The sequence below is a fragment of the Periplaneta americana genome, chromosome 14 (assembly GCF_040183065.1).
Source record: "Periplaneta americana isolate PAMFEO1 chromosome 14, P.americana_PAMFEO1_priV1, whole genome shotgun sequence".
Lineage (NCBI taxonomy): Eukaryota > Metazoa > Arthropoda > Insecta > Blattodea > Blattidae > Periplaneta > Periplaneta americana.
The window spans coordinates 158,017,240-158,029,810 of record NC_091130.1 but is presented as its reverse complement, the minus strand read 5'-3'; the positions used below and the strand labels follow the sequence as shown (position 1 = coordinate 158,029,810).

Sequence of the window (12,571 nt, the reverse complement as noted above, 5' to 3'; positions counted from 1 at the left end):
ATTGTCAAATAAATTAAAAAAAAATGTTCCAGAGAAATCTTTTGTATTCTTGATGTTTTTTTTTATTCCATACGCATGACGAACACTACAAACTGGTAATGGAAATTACGGGAAAACGGCTGAACAGATTTTAATAAATGACCCCTCATTTTGAAGTTTGGGACCAAAAGTTTTTCAGAAAAATAGTAGTTTTCAGTGAAATATCAATTTTTCAACATAATTTTCCTATTTTCTAAAATCCATCAGTCGTCACTAATTGCATTTCAGAATAAAACAAAACACACACTATAGTAAACAATATTACACGAAGGCCATGATCTGCAAGAATGCTGACATATTTAGAGCTCAAATTAAATTGGTTATTAAACATTTCAAGATTGTAAAATTAATTTACAGGTCTGATTCTGTGGTGTGTAATTTTCTGAGTACAGCTATGTAGTGGATATTAAAAATTACAGAACTTGAGGTAGTTTGATGAAATTATTACCATTAGAAATGAAATATCATTGTAGTTAATGCCATGCTGTGACTATTTTTTTATTAATTATACATATTAATGATATGACAGTGAAAAGTTTTAGGGTTATACCGTAGATGTAGAGGATATCTTAAATTAGATCTTGATTTCTATAATTTACTGAGTGGCAGCTATGTAGTATATATAGTATATGTTACTGAAAGCTATAAAACGTACGTAAGATAATAATACTGTTATTAAAAATCAAATATTTTTATAGTTATTAATCAAGTGGGGTTGGGTTTTTTTCATATACTTAATGGCGGTGTGGTGTAGATACTTATATGCGTCATTCTCTTCAGTATTGGCTCGAGAGAGCGCAAAAATTACAGTTCCTAAGGAAAGACCAAAAGGTATTACTTACTGATAAAATAAGAGGCCGACAAGATTTTGTAGTCTCCCGATCATTTCAGCAAGATCTCTTAGCAGGATAAAATGATTTTACCCTCTACATTTCAAGCTCTACATGCAGCAGCTATACCAAGATGCTATGTCTATTGTTCGAAAGCATAGCAAACCTGACTTTTTTTAACTTTCACCTACAATCCACAATGACCTGAAATAGCTATTGCTTTACTCCCACATGAAAAACCCACTGATCGTCCTGACATTGTTACTTGCGTTTTCGCGTTAAAAAAAAAAAAAACTGAAGGTATATAGGGAGAAGAAAAAGTATTTGGCATAAAAAACATTCAGAGGGAGTATGTTTCATTATTATGGAAGCAAATAACTTTCAGAATGTCTGGTATTCTTCATTGAAAATAAATCTGAAAAATGTTTATTTGAACGTCTAATGAACTTAGTTTGCAGCATTTGCTGCACAAGCCACTAGTAGATAATGAAACGAAACTCAAGCTAAATAATGAAATAATGTCGACCACAAAACTTGGTGTGTGGTGTGAAGAAATTATCAAACGCATTTGGAATAGAAGAGAGATTATTGTTGCTCTGAATTCTGGTAGAATAATTATAAATAAGAAAAATCAGAATTATAGAATAGCTTAAAATGCACTATTGAGTAATACGCTCTGAAATGTAGACACTATCGCAAGATTAAAGAAAGAAAACAGTGTAGGAACTGAAAATGTTAAGTGCTTACACATCTATAGAGGTGTCAGGAATAAAGAAATAAGAAATATTACGACGAAAAAAGAAACAGAATAGATATATTGGGAACAAGAAAGTAAAAGGATTTCATACCACAAAATTCCCCATAGAATGCCGAACAAACGATTACCAGAGCAAACATAGGACAGTCTAGGTTGTCAGTCTTTTTTTACGGACTATATCCAAATTACCCAAAATAAACTGATCTTACAACCAATTGACAATAACGATAATCAAGATTGCAAGGCGACGATAGAAAACAAAAGATGTAAAAAAATGAATGAGATGTATAAACAATTGAAAACTGTTTCAATGGATGTGTCGTTTGAAATATTTTAAAGTGTGGTTTTAGGGGAGGTGAAGGAGCAAAACGTAAAATGCAATTAATGGGAGAGGATGGTATTTTTTACAACTTTTTCCTACTTGGTGTAAAATATTATTTTTTTTTGTATGTAGAGAGCTCATAGCTGTGGCAACTCAACCAAATAAAAATATTTTGAAAAAAAAAATATATATATATATATTTGGGGGCCCAAATTTGAAAAAAAAAATATATACCCAATGCAGGACTGTACTAAAACCGATATATCTAAACCGTTTTTAAAGATAGATTCAAACAGGTTTTTGCAATGTATTTGCAAAAGCAAACTGTCTGTAACAGAATTTTGGTATTAGTCCCTACGTTTGTAAAACAAACAATTAAAATTTAATAACAATTTTCTGATTTCCTTTCTTGTAAACAAACGGACGTAGTTTTAAAATGAAATCAATTAACAAAATTCTGTTACAGAGAAAAGTTTCCTAAAAGTCTAAAGAATGTGTGTTCTAAATTTCATTCATGTATCTTTAATAGTTCAGAAATTATATCCATTTTTTTCTGGCTATGTAGCAAAAAAATGAAGTTACTGGAAACCGATAAAAGGAGGCGTGTGATTTAAAAATCTATAGCGCAGGAAGTTTAAAAATGACGTCTCAACATCCGAAAAGGGCACAAATACCCACAAAATGTTATGCAATGCATTCCACACATATCAAAGGATATTTTAAAGAATTTTTTAAAATTTAATTTACCGGTACCGGAAACAACAATAAAAGTGGGTGAGTAATTTAAAAATCCATAACGCAGGAAGTTTAAAAATGACGTCTCAACATCAGAATCCACACCTGTGGAGTAACGGTCAGCGCGTCTGGCTGTGAAACCAGGTGGCCCGGGTTCGAATCCCGGTCGGGGCAAGTTACGTGATTGAGGTTTTTCCGGGGTTTTCCCTCAACCCAATACGAGCAAATGCTGGGTAACTTTCGGTGCTGGACCCCGGACTCATTTCACCGGCATTATCACCTTCATATCATTCAGACGCTAAATAACCTAGATGTTGATACAGCGTCGTAAAATAACCCAATAAAAAACATCCGATAAGGGCACAAATAACCACAAAATGTTATGCAATGCATTCCACACATATCAAAGTGTATTTTAAAGAAAAAAATTTGAAAATTTAATTTACCGGAAACAACAATAAAAGTGGGCGAATGATTTAAAAATCCATAACGCAGGAAGTTTAAAAATGGCGACTCTACGTCCGATAAGGGCACAAATACCCACAAAATGTTATGCTATGCATTCCACACATATCAAAGGGTATTTTAAAGAAAAAAATTTGAAAATTTAATTTACCGGAAACAACAATAAAAGTAGGCGAGTGATTTAAAAATCCATAACGCAGGAAGTTTAAAAATGGCGACTCAACGTCCGATAAGGGCACAAATACCCACAAAATGTTATGCTATGCATTCCACACATATCACAGAGTATTTTAAAGAATATTTTTTTGAAAATTTACTCATTTTTCATCAAAAATACCATCCTCTCCCCTTAACATTGGTTTTAAATATTTCACTCAATATCGAAATTGACGTGTTCTTTAAGTTAAATTTAATACTTTTAATAAGTAGTTATTTAGACTGGGAGCTTTTGAAATGAAAGCCCTGCATAATGACACCACAGAAAGAGAAAACAAGAATGTGGCACTGCTTACTGATGACTGAGTGCCTTGCCTGCCGTGAGGAAGTGCTGTGAGTGTATTCCTGTTACCAAACAATGCCCAGAGATAGACCAGTACCCTAATGACGATGTATTTTTCGGCAGCTATCTATAATCTTTTCGCTGTAAGAAAAATCCTAATGTAAACAATAGCACGTGACTGAAGTGAGGCTTCATTGGCCGCTGTTTGGCGCCATAGATTCTCAGTACATGTTCCCACCTACTGGTGTACATTCTGTTTCATGTTAAACATTTCCCGTTACTCGTCAAGTAGGCCTAACCTCACTACTATGCATTCGTTTGCTTAGGAAACATTTACTTTATAATTACTGTATTAAATTATTTTTAAGTTTTATGTCTTCACAAAGGACAGTTGAAGATGCAGAAGCCATACTTCAGTACCACGTGCTTACGTGAACAACTACGAGCTCAAGTGACGCCAGCTTGTTACAAGAACAGACTACCTCGGTATTACTGTTTGTATTCATCCGCGTTCATAGTACATAACAAAACATAAAAGTAGCTTTTCTTTTACATAGCGTTTTACATATGGGTGAAGTTAAATGTTTCATCGTATTTAACAACTAGAATTCAATTTTTTATTTTCAAATAATACAAGATTGTGGTTTCCAAATACGAACTATATTTTCCTGCGTCATGTGAGTGTTTGGACTGGGATCCAATCACGGGTATGACAGCAACGTGCTTATGTTTACATTAGGATTTTTCTTACAGAGAAAACAGTAGGTATTCATAAAAGAGCTTCGAGATCAACTCGTTGTGGAGTCCTGGTACAAAGTATGTTCTAAGGCAGCCGTTGAAAAAATGTGACTCACGAGCACATTGTGGCTCGCAATGATAACTATGCGCTTCCTACCTCCCCAACCCCCACCCTCTCACTCACTGAAAGTCAAACTCCGTTCTATTTGTATTTGTCTCTGACCTGCGAGTGGCGTATCGTCGCAATGTCTCTCTCGAAACCATGTACCTCTATAAAAATCGAAAGTTCCAAATAGGATGGGAGGTTGCATTTTTTGCTGCCAATATGATGAGAATATTAAATGTATGATTTGTTCACAAGTATTACGAGGAAAACGGTTGTATAACATAAAACGGCATTATAAGTTACTACATGTTACTCATGAAACATTAAAAGGTTAAGTGTTATCATCATCATAATCTCTCTACATCGACCCTTTTTCAGCAGGTGTACGAATAATACGGTTAGATCTTCAATTTAAACTCTCAGATTCACAATGTGACGTTAAATGAAAGCTAGATGTAAGGACTTGACAAATGTTCAACTTTTCAAACATTTGCCAAAAAATAAATATCCGAAGCTTCGTTCTTTCGCTTGCTCTGTTGAAGCCATGTTCGCTACAACTTACGTTTGTGAAAAATTATTTTCAACAATGAAAATAGTAAAAACCAAATTTAGATCATGACTGACAGACAAATACCTTCGTGATCAACTACGACTGGCAGTAAGTGACATAATTCCTGATTTTGAAACTCTGTCGCAGACATTCTGAAGACAGTTAGTTTTAGGTTGTGATAATGTGTCCTATGTTTTCTTGTTCATTTCTTTACACGTACTAAACATTAGTTTGTAACTTTATACTGTATAAAATTATATTTAAGTGCTTGACGTAAAGAAAATGAAAATTCGTTAATAAGTGAGACAGTTGCTTCACTTCCCCTTCGGGTATCCACCTCCCTCCATAGGTGCTATGCACGTTGCAGGTTACACAGTGGCTCGGCGCACGATCACATTTTCGTCACGGCTGTTCTAAGGTAGGTAAGGGCATCTCTTGACGCCATGCTGGTTAACCATGATGGTTACCGCCATCATCCAGATGTAAGTTCTACGCACAAGAAGAGGTAGGCGAAGGAATAATCCGCAAGAACATGTGCATCGCTCAGTGCAAGAAAGAAGACTCTATGCAGAAGGTATATAGGAGTGAAGCCTTTTAAGTAACTTATTCGTATACACTGGGTATGGTGCTTACCTGAGCTCCCAGCATGCCCTGCTGCATCCGCGGGAGGTCAGTCTGGGACCAGGCGCTGGTGGCCCACGGAGCCACGGTCCTCAGGTCTGCCGAGAAGTTGAAGCGCTGCAGCTGATTGTGCACGAAGTTCCGGACGTTCCACGCCAGGTCGTTGTGCCTGCAACATCACGGCAAGCTTCACACTATACAGGGTGTTTCAGAAATAGACCGACAAATTAATTGTGGTAATTCACAGAGTAAAGAAATATGTCAGTGGAAACCCCACAGTTCCATTTTAAATATTTTTCAAGTTGTCGTTCTGTAAAGTTTATAAAGCCTAGTCCAAGTAATGAAAATTAGACATTGTCTGAGAAGCTGAAAGAAGGGAAAATGTAGGCTTACATGTGTTATTTATAGGAAAGACGTCCCCGAAGTTTTTCTTTCTTTTCACTCAAATGATTTCCAATTTTAAATAAGTAAAACTGTGTAAATTCAACCTGACTCAGAGTGAATAGGCAGTGTATGAAGTGCTGTTTTCTAATTCCCCTGCAAGTTAGAAGTTGAATAGCGCGATATAAATACGTATGATATGACTACCTAACCACAAGTTTTGTTTTATATTTAAAAAAATATATTTGAGTCAGAAAATGTAAAGCTTTGGCTGTTGTGCTTTTTTTTTAAATTAGAGAACATTCCAAAAATTTTGTCGGTTTATTATTAAGACACCCTGCATGTCAAAATACAATCTCAACAAAGCTATTGCTTGTTATGTACATTACATGCAGACGGCTTTGAACAGTCACCATAACAACGGATGTCTGTTCGAGGCAGTAGACGGCCAAGAATCTATAGTGGGGTTCATGTAAATCGGTGGACAAAATTGAGTTTGATACATTTTCATATAGTTTCGGATACGGTCTTTCACGCTGGGAACTCTGATTGTTTCAAATACTATTCAGTCCTTTATAGTGTCTGTTTCATATCGTATTACGTCTAATATTGATGTTATAGAATTGATATTAATAAAATTAATTAAGTACTTTCTTATGTTAGTTATACCGACAATCTGACGCACTTTTCTCGACAATGCTTCATATTCAAAACGGAAAATACAGTCTTTTTCTTGCGAGCTGTGTGTGATGGAAATTGTTTGCAGTAGGGAACAAGAAACTATCGTAGGTGACAGTTCAGGAGGACGCCTAAAGAAGCAAAACATGCACATAGAATGAAATCTGAGGCAAGGTAAGTAATAATAGGTTTTAATTAACGTGAGACTCTCTGTAAACATTTATCACACCCCGACAATATTTTAATAAAGCTAGAAATTCTATAATCTTAATTTAATTTAATACAATATTAAGTCAACATCATTCAGATCTTCAGATCTTTACCTCTTTCTTACGCATCAGGGTATTTACCAATTCGTGGGGGGAGGGATGTCGGAGAAGGGAAATGAGCTGAAAACACCCTCGAATTCTTAAAAATGTAAAATTACTGTTTTATTTTTTCTACAGTATGACCTATAGTAACTTGTGGCACAAAGGAATAGTTTAAAAATATCAGCGGCTTATTTCAATTGTGTGAAGCTTTAGATTTCCATGCTAACATCATCGATGCAGTTACTGTGATAACTAAGTCACGGGTGTGGTTTTCACTAAAAGAGTCCCACACTTACCAGAAGAACTCACAGTTCAACAACAAAACATACCTTTTAATTCGGCTGTGAAATATCTCGGCGTTTATCTTGATAGAAGACTGACTTACAGACAACATATAAATTTAATCAGAGACACAGCTTTTCAACGTTTCATGTTGCTGTATCCTATTTTCAAAAGTCGCATCTCTCTTAAAGTCAAAGTTTTATTATACACTTGCCTGATCCGTTCATATACCGGGTGTTCAGTTCAAAGTGTGTCATGGCTCGCTGTATGTCGTCATGTGGCTAGCCGATGAGCCTAGAGAATTCAATCTTGCTACAATTCCGCAGAGGCGTATTACCTAAATGCGAGAGAAGTTGCCTAGCAAGTACGGCGTTCATTCTGAAGATTACTTACCGATACGTACGGTAACGCCAGTAGTGGCAAGAATGTGAACTGTTTGGAAACACGTACTGAAGTGAGTTTTTTTTTCTTACTGTCGGGATATGGGGAGAGGGTTAAGACGATTACTTGCGTATTTGTTGACATTAACTTCGACGGTCAACATGGACACGGAGCATTTGATTTGTGTTGTGGAATGTTGCCGTACGCAACCGATGATAACAAATACCCTGCGTACGACTTGCCCGCGCAAAACACAGTTCGAAAGAGGTTATGGTAGCACACAGACCGTACAGACCGCCATCTGTTGCTACGATGTTCAAGTTATACCGTACACGTTCTCAAGTTCAGATTGAACGCCTTGATTAATAGGCAACTTCTCTGACATAAAAGCTGAAACTCGCTTCAAATCGCTGAGTCACAACAGTGACGTCATGACACACTTTGAAATGAACACCCAGTATGTTATATGCTTGTGAAATTTGGTCAAATACTCATATACGTCATATTAAAAGACTGGATGGAATATAAAGATCAGTATGTAGGACAACCACGGGAGCAGACTATGATATTAGTAACTCGCAACTGTATGAGTCACTAAATATAATGTTATTTAGTGATTATATTCAAAATGCCAGAACCAAATTTTTAAACTCTGTAAGAACACATCCAAATCCATTGCTCATTAGTTTAGTAATTTCTCGTGTTTAATGAATGAGTGATTTCTTGTAAAACACTTCACTCTTGGTGAAAGTGTTTGAATGTAAATTGTATTTTTATACTGAATCATGTACTAGGTTACATACATCTTGTAAAAGGCATGGGTCCATTTTGCGACCTGCTACTTAAATAAATATACATTTCTGAAGAAAAAAAAATACTGTGATAACTGACAATGAAGATGATAGTATGGCAACTTGTGGCTGCTTAGAAGAAGGAGGAGGATTCGAAAAAATGTGAAAAAAAATTCAAATACCATGAATCCAGCCGGATGGATGTTATGAACACCCTGTAGGCCTACATCAAAATTTGTTTAATGTGTATAGTTCTTTTTGTATTTACAGAATAATGTTTTATTTAATAATAACAATACTAATAGTTTTTATGCATTCATTTATCTCATTAAAGACATCAAGACAGCACAAAGAACTTATGAACACTCTGTATATCAAAATGTTTAATGTGGAAATTGTAATTTTATATTAACAGATAATGTTTCTCTTTAATAACAATAATAATTATTGGTTATTTTATGTACGCCTATTTGCCTCATTAAGAATTTTTAATTAGAACATCTGTACAATTATTGGTTCAGAACGTATTATGTCCAACACATTTTTCTTCAATTTGAAGAACATAATTGAAAAGTGATTTCATTTTTTCAAGTTTCTTCAAGTACTTCTCAAGCATAATAACTTCACATTTTTCACTTTGAGGAAAATTACCCAGAATAGGAGTAATCAGTTTTTCGTTCTTCCAGCAAAATTTTGTTTTTTGGACATTATATGATTTGAAACGATGCTCCTCATTTGAGGTGGATAGATAATGAGATACTGAATAACACAGCGGCGTACTAAAGGAGAGGACATGACTTCGATCAACTGAGTGGGTACGATGTAGCGAAAATAATAATAACAACAATGATATTGATCATCACAGTGTTGATGGGTTGTTTTAGTAAAGAAAAATGGCGACACCTAGTAGATTTGATGTTTTCGAGAACAGTACACAAACAGTTTTGATGTGAAGGCGACGTGACAATGGACTGCAGACAAAATAGAAGCGAGCTCCGTTTTCCTCGCAATCGTTATTCCATTGACGCCCCAAACTCATTTATCATATCTCCGGAGAGCTGGTCGCGGTGCCACAATGAGGGCGGGATGGCAGAGATGAACGAAGACGGATCGGGTCGAGTCCATCCCAAGTACAGACTGCAGAGTGGCGAGGTATAGTAGGTACTGCTTCTATATCAACACAAAACTCACGTGAATGTACTGAGCACGTACGTGTAGTGGTTTACTGTTGCTGGTTCAATATGCCAGGTACAGGGACATCATTTTATTTTTACTTCTATTTTTATTGTACCTGAGTTTTTGAATGTACTTCACTTCCACCCCTTCTACTAGTAAACTTCCAACCGTTCACGACACAGAACCGAGGGCGCGTAAGCAGTACTGAGTTAGTGAGTATAGTACGTTCCAGAAATATGTTCGCGTTTTCCAATGACGAAAGAGCTTTCAATATTGAATCATATTTTCGCACAGGTACTGTCGTCCGTTTGCCTACGTCGCATCCCGATTTCCCCCACCTACTTTTACTCGCCCCTCTGAGCGTATTCCGAATCTCACCGGTGAGCAATCCGATGGCATCACGGTGTTCCGAATTCCACCGATGACGTCATTGATGCTCCACCGGTGTCGCACCGGTGCCATCAACTTGCAGAGATGGTGGCAGTCTCCATCAGTGAATCTGATTGGTTCTTGTATAGGGCGCGAATTAGCAGACGAATGACATCGTGCACTGTTGTGTCATGGCGGTGTGTTCTGCTGTATTGTTTGTAATGAGCACAACGTAAAAACAATATGTTAATGGCTTATGAGCGAACATGTCAACGGACCAGTTATTACTACCGGTTCAAGAAATAAGTTGTTTATGATCTCTTTTCTTTGAACGAGATGGCAGTACGAAAAATTCGCAAAATTTTGCTAGCGTAGCACAGATAACCACTTACACAGTCGCCATGACAGCCATCGATTCTTCCAGCAGTTTTGTTCCTTATTTTCGTTGCAACGTGACGTCATTGATCCTACCGGACCGGTGAGATTCGGAATACGCTGTCTGTAAAGTCTAGTAGCTGGGCTATCTTAGCTCTTTTCTGAAAACATTAATTTCTGTTAGGAATTGGACGTCTACGTAATATTATACAAGTGTTTAAAATAACTTAAATAAAAGGGCCCCATTAAGTAATTAACTGTCACGCGATTAACCCCCCCCCCTTTCTGCGACCCTGCGACAAAACCACTTGAACGAATAGCATTTCTGAGTAATTTTATCTCCTCGGATCGGGCAGAAGTGAAGATTGAATTTACAGTACGTAAGGTACTCTTTTATAGAGTAGGTATAGAATTATTTCAACATGAGTTACTAGTATGAAGGACGAAACTGGTAATTGGGATTAGGTACAATAGTCTATAGTGCGATAATATGCACAAAAGAACTGAAGCTTGTATCGAAATGAATGGCCACCATTTTCAAAAATGTGTTTAAATATCCATATTATGATTATTTTTCAATTTAGCTTCATTCCCTATATTGTACGCTAATGTGCTGTAACAGTACACTATACACTGCATAATGAATACGTCCGAATGGATAGCTCAATTCGTGAGTAAAAACACTAAGTGTTAATACAGTACTGTATTTTGATTAAACAAAAACCTAATGAAAATTATCAAACTCAAAATCGCGATATTTCCTAGTTTACGTAAATGGATGAACTAATTTTCTTCCCTCCTATACCTAGTAAAGTGATTTGTTTGTATTTTACGCCAGTATCATCGAACTCCAGTCGTGGAAGGGGTAGCAAACGGTGTTTCCTGTTTCAACCGTTAATCCAAAGGTATAGCCAGGTTAATATTTAAAATGTTAGTAAAAATAAAATGATGTCCCTGTACAACTATATAATAATTTCATATCTTAATACCCTAGGCCTACGAAGAAATTTAAATTCAAGATTTAAGAAATTATTAAGAAAAATTTACATAAAGTTGTACAATTAACTTGCTGAATATTAGTCTTATGTAATTGTTAATATTAGTCGTAAACTCTTTCATATTGTAATTTCTTAGATCATACTTAGGCAGGACAGATCATATTAGGAAGTTTAAATGTAGAAAACAAAGAATGGACGTGGCAAAACTTTCCTTTGTTAACCGCACAATAGTACACTGGAACAGCTTAAGGCTGGTTCACAATAAACCGGGAACGAGAACCAGAATGAAAACGAGAAGCAGAGGACGTGAATATGAAAATTTTTTATTCACAATAAACCGAGAACGTAGACGACTATGCATATCGATACATATGTCAATAACGATATGTAAAGTCGATATTACGCATTATGATGTTACTTGTGTATAATTGACCAATGGCGTTCTCTCATGAGTACAAGGCAGCCAACATAAACACAGGTTAACCAACTTCGAAATTTCAACTCAAACATTTCATTAGGTACGGTACTATAAATATTCCCATGCATCTTTATTATCACAACCTATTTTAAGTCTACCATAACGTAATAATTAGAGAAGAAACATTTGTAATAGAACAAAAATTAACATAACAGTAGTTATTGAATTGAAGCGTGAATATGTAGTGTGTAATACAACCAATACAGTAATAAAATATGATTCGCTTCCGATCGGTGTTCAAAGATGCAGCTATTGAAAGCCACGTATTCTCCTCCATTTTCTCATCTTTATACGAGGCGCGCCGCATATCGTAAACGTGAGGATTTCAATATTAGAATCTCATCAAATAAAACTTGCTCCATGATGCACAGCACAGAACAAAATAATGCATAAGTTTGTCACAGTCTTCTTTCTACAAAATATACGACGACAAAATAGCTTTTAGATGGCAATAGAATGAATCTAGTGGGCTGTGACCGGAAACGTGAACGCCAAAGTTGAAACTTGGCCAACTCTCCGTTCCCGATCCCGGGCTCCGGCAAGCTTTTCGTTAATTGTGAATGCTCACATTTAAATGTACACATTTTAACAATTTTACCGTTTTCGTTTTCGTTCCGATTCTCGTTTCCGGTTTATTGTGAACCAGCCTTTACCTGCGGCAATCTTTCAGGGTGGTCCTCTCAAAATGA

General features: G+C 36.1%; 1 protein-coding gene across 1 annotated transcript in view; it reads right to left on the bottom strand.

Moving 5' to 3' along the window:
• Positions 1 to 12,571, bottom strand: part of LOC138713919 (dipeptidase 1-like) — a 1,227,883-nt gene that overhangs the window by 259,894 nt on the left and 955,418 nt on the right. Inside the window, exon 6 of the mRNA XM_069846458.1 lies at positions 5,675 to 5,831. Within this exon, the coding sequence (XP_069702559.1) occupies positions 5,675 to 5,831 (157 nt within the window). The remainder of the gene's footprint in view (positions 1 to 5,674; positions 5,832 to 12,571) is intronic.